The 4,161-nt window shown below is 38.9% G+C and overlaps 1 protein-coding gene across 2 annotated transcripts; it reads left to right on the plus strand.

Moving 5' to 3' along the window:
- The first annotated feature begins 220 nt into the window (after window positions 1-220).
- Window positions 221-3,943, plus strand: LOC141675024 (uncharacterized). 2 transcript variants are annotated; one of them, XM_074481731.1, is made up of 2 exons: window positions 221-3,482; window positions 3,670-3,943. In XM_074481731.1, the coding sequence occupies exon 1, from the start codon at window positions 365-367 to the stop codon at window positions 3,464-3,466; it is 3,102 nt and encodes a 1,033-aa protein (XP_074337832.1). In that variant the 5' UTR covers window positions 221-364; the 3' UTR covers window positions 3,467-3,482; window positions 3,670-3,943. The 2 variants fall into 2 exon arrangements, with proteins under 2 accessions (XP_074337832.1, XP_074337830.1); XM_074481729.1 differs by having other exon boundaries at window positions 222-3,482; window positions 3,711-3,943.
- The last annotated feature ends 218 nt before the right edge of the window (window positions 3,944-4,161 follow it).

The following is a 4,161-nucleotide window of genomic DNA, read 5'->3' on the forward strand; positions in this document are numbered from 1 at the left end:
GTAGTTTTTATTTTAATAATACAAAGGGAACAATAAATATAAAGACATGCCATATGTTTGAGTTTCATTGTCACACAATAGTCTCAATTAACAGATACCAATCCAGAAAATTGCCAAACAAAGGGCCCCAAAACTCGCATTAGTGCAGGTCAGCATCAAACACTTATCTCAACCTTATTCTAACATGACATGATTTTGCCATTTTAAAAACATTAAAGCCACCCACTGTAGACAAAAACACAGCACCATTATAGATTCTCAGGCCTTCCAAGATTTCTTTTTCTTTTTAGTTCCATTATACAAGAAAAGAAACTTAACTAAAATTCTCATCTGCTATGCTTCTGTTGTTGGTTTACCTTTGAAGATGGTTCAAAGGAAGCTAGTCAACAAGCTTGGTATCCAGGCTGATCATGTTATATCTGAGAAGGTATCATCTCCTTCTCAGAGCCAGGATAACATGATCAACAAAGGTTCTTCTGCCTTGAAGAAAAAAATGAAAAAAACCAAGCATTCGGATTCCGAAAGCTTGAGATCAACATCAGTTTCAAGGAATAAAGATGTTCCACAACCTGGCAAGCCACCAGCTTCTGATCATGTCAAAACCAGGTCAGTCACCCCACTGAGGCAATCTCCTGTCAAAGCTGCAGAGGCATCACCAAATTACATGAAGTCTACTAGCAGTTTTGATGCGCGGAAAGAGCAGTCTCAGGTTAGTTCTCAAACTCCTCAGAATGTTATGATTAGAAGGAGTATGAGTCCAGTGAAATCAAACAACTCGAGGCATAGTCCAGGTTCTGATAATAAAACAGTAGGAGGGTTAGCTAGAACATCTAATTTGAAACTAGTGAGGACCTTAACAAAGACTACTAGTTTTAAACCAGCAAGAGCTTCAACAAAGAAATACTCCCCTATTGCCTTTTGTGAAGAACTTGATGTTCAAAAACCAACATGTTCTTCAACTTTAAAAGACTCGAAATTTCCAACGTACCTCGAACTTAGCGCCGGGGCAACAGAATCTGAAGGAACTTCAGCTATGAAGGTTTGCCCATACACATATTGTTCTCTTAATGGTCATCATCATGCTCCTGTACCCCCGTTAAAGAGCTTCTTGGCTGCAAAGAGGCGTGCGTTAAAGGCCCAGAAGATTATGAAGCTTGGCTGTCTATCCCCTCGTAGAGCTAAGTCATCCTGTCTTTCCCCTCGTAGAGCTAAGTCATCTTGTCTATCTCCTCGTAGAGCTAAGTCATTCTGTCTATCCCCTCGTAGAGCCAAGTCATCCTGTCTATCTCCTCGTAGAGCCAAGTCATCGCAAGAGCAAAATATAAAGATCGAGGCCAAGCAAGTAATTCTAGCCAAGATACCTCCAACTAAAAAAAGGCACGAGAAGCAAACAGATCTCGCTGTTGAAATCTACAACAACGACAGGGATGATACTCCTGAGGGGAAAATAGAGGAGAGCCTTTCAGTTAAAGAACCATGCTCTGTCATTGATTTTGAGGAAAATCCAGATCAAAGCTGTGGAAAAATTGCAGCAACACTGGATAATAACATGATTTTTAATCAGAACGGCGAAGCAAGTGCAGATATCCATCCACTTCCCACAGCTCAAGAAAATGCAAGACTTGGATGGTTGAGCATACAGAGCCAATCAGATGAAGAAAGCCAGCAAAATAGTCAGCAGGGACAATCAGATGCCGATGCTTCTGATATGGAGTGGGAAGCAGCGACTCACTGTCAACCAAATCTTTCCAATGTGCCAATTCTCAAGGAAAAAAATACTGATATCTACAATGGATTAGAGTTTGAACCAATATCAAATCCGGTTAATGATGTTAACAATATCTATAAAGACATGGTAGTGGATGAAGTCCGGGTAGGTTCCTATGATGAAAAAAGTGTTAGCTCTGGCGCATGGTCTGTTGATGGCGATTCTGATTTGGATGGTTTGTATCAAAATATGTTCTTCGATGAATGTTGCTTGGCTTACAATGAACAAATTCAGGGTACGAACTATTCCACTAGTGATGAAGTAGAGGATTCAACCAGCCAAGGTCAAGAAGATGGACACGGTGAATCAGTTGAGACTCTGGTGGAAAAAATCACATCCTCACATCACATTGAAGAGTTTCAGGCAACAGCTGTAGAGAACCAACAAGTTCCAGAAGTAAGTGACGACAAACAAAGAATGAATTTTCAACTAGGACCTGATGCAATAAAAAGTTCAAGCAACGTAGAAGAAGTTCTTTTCGACCATCAGGAGGAAGAGACTTCTCAAGAACAGTATTTATGTTGGTTGCTGCAGAATCAAGATTGCAATTCTGTACAGGATTTCATGGAAGAAGATCAGGATGAAACACATGATGGTCACAACAACATTCAAAACAGCATGGAGGTCTTTGAGTTTGTTTTTACAACTGAAAGTAGATTTAGTAATGTTGTTTCGGATGAAAGCTTTTTGGAAAAGACTAAAAATGAAGAAGCAGACCAGGAAGACCATGACCAGAAGATCTCTATTGTTGATGCGAGAGATGGAATGGAGGGAAAAGAAGTTATTGTTACTGAGTTGTTCGATGAAATTCAAGCATCCGAATCATTGGAAGACTATGAGCAAGAACAGCTTATAGCTGATGCCAGAGATGGTATGGAAGAAAAGGAACAACTTCTTGCAGCCAAGTCCTTTGTTGAAATTCAACCTGTCGATATATTGCTGGAATTTAAAGAACCTATCCAGGATATGTTGGGCATAAGCAGTGATCATAGCAAGCAGACTGATGTCAGTATAGACAGTAAAACAAACCAAAATCATGCTGATGAAATTCTTTCATATGGAATCAATGATGGTGAAAATCAAGAGTATCCAGAATTGAATCAAGATCATACCGACACTTGCAATTTTACAGGATGCAGATATTCTGAAGATCAAAAGCATTCAGGGGAAACAGTTCTCCGAGCAACTCCAAATCAAAGTCAAGATTCTGATGCAGGGGAAGGCGAGAACAAAACTGAACCAGATGCAGCAGAAACAAGCTTCTTAGTGACAGCCTCAACTGATACTCAAAAAAGGAATTACATATCCAATGAAAGTAGCGACTTCAATGAACAAATGAGCAAGACAGTGGAAAAATCGAGCTGGACCTATGGTAGCAGGAAGCCTGTGGCAGAGTTGGAGGATATTAGGGATTTTAACCCGCGAGAACCAAATTACCTGCCAGTAGAGCCTGATCTTGAGGCAGAAAAAGTTGATCTCAGACATCAGATGATCGATGAAAGGAAAAATGCTGAGGAATGGATGGTAGATTATGCACTACGCCAAGCAGTCACCAACCTCGCCCCAGCACGTAAAAGAAAAGTTTCATTGCTTGTTGAAGCTTTTGAGAAGGTCTTGCCAACACCCAAGTACGAAACCCATCCAAGACGTACTTCACCAACGTTTGTCCATGCAGGAACTGTTCAAGCTTGCAGATAATATCTTGACCACTAAGGTAAACACGAAATCAAATTGTACCACAGTCCACAGGTCTTGTTATATTAATTTCTTTTTCAGTATCTACTCAATTATAGTACAAACCACGATAAAACATCAAGAGAACAATTTGAACAATTCATTTGTATACAACTTGTTAACAAAAAGCATAACTATGACACGCCTAATCTAGTAACTTTTTGCAGGGATTCTATTGCTACAAATAACTTCTTCAGTTAATTTTCAGGTACTGAAGAAGAATCTTCAACAAATGAGAAGTGAATGGATGTTGATCTTAATCTTGAAACCGAATGATGATTTTTCATTCTTAGTAATGCTATGTAATTGTGTAATACATATTCGAACCTCTGTTTCAATTGTCTGCTGGGAATCATGGTGACAATTATTCATATATTGTAAGTGTGTAATTTCCACAAATATGTACAAGTACAGTTGGTGATCACCATTTTTATCTTTCAATTGGCAATCAAGTTCTAGTAAAAATGGTCTCTACTGCTGTTAAGTGTTAACAATCATTTTTAGAAAATAAAATATGAAATAAGTTATAAGGTAGTAGTTTAAAAACTCAAATAACCAGTAGTGTAAAAATCATTTCGTAGCAAGCAATTTTATTACGAATCTTTGTATAGGAGGAGTGTGAGCTTGACCTAGCACAATCGCACACGGAAGATCAGTGT

This window comes from Apium graveolens, chromosome 7 (assembly GCF_009905375.1).
Source record: "Apium graveolens cultivar Ventura chromosome 7, ASM990537v1, whole genome shotgun sequence".
NCBI classification, from domain to species: domain Eukaryota; kingdom Viridiplantae; phylum Streptophyta; class Magnoliopsida; order Apiales; family Apiaceae; genus Apium; species Apium graveolens.

What these genes read in the sequence shown, in the direction of transcription:
- LOC141675024 (XM_074481731.1), top strand. Translation starts at nt 365, where the DNA reads ATGGTTCAAAGGAAGCTAGTCAACAAGCTTGGTATCCAGGCTGATCAT.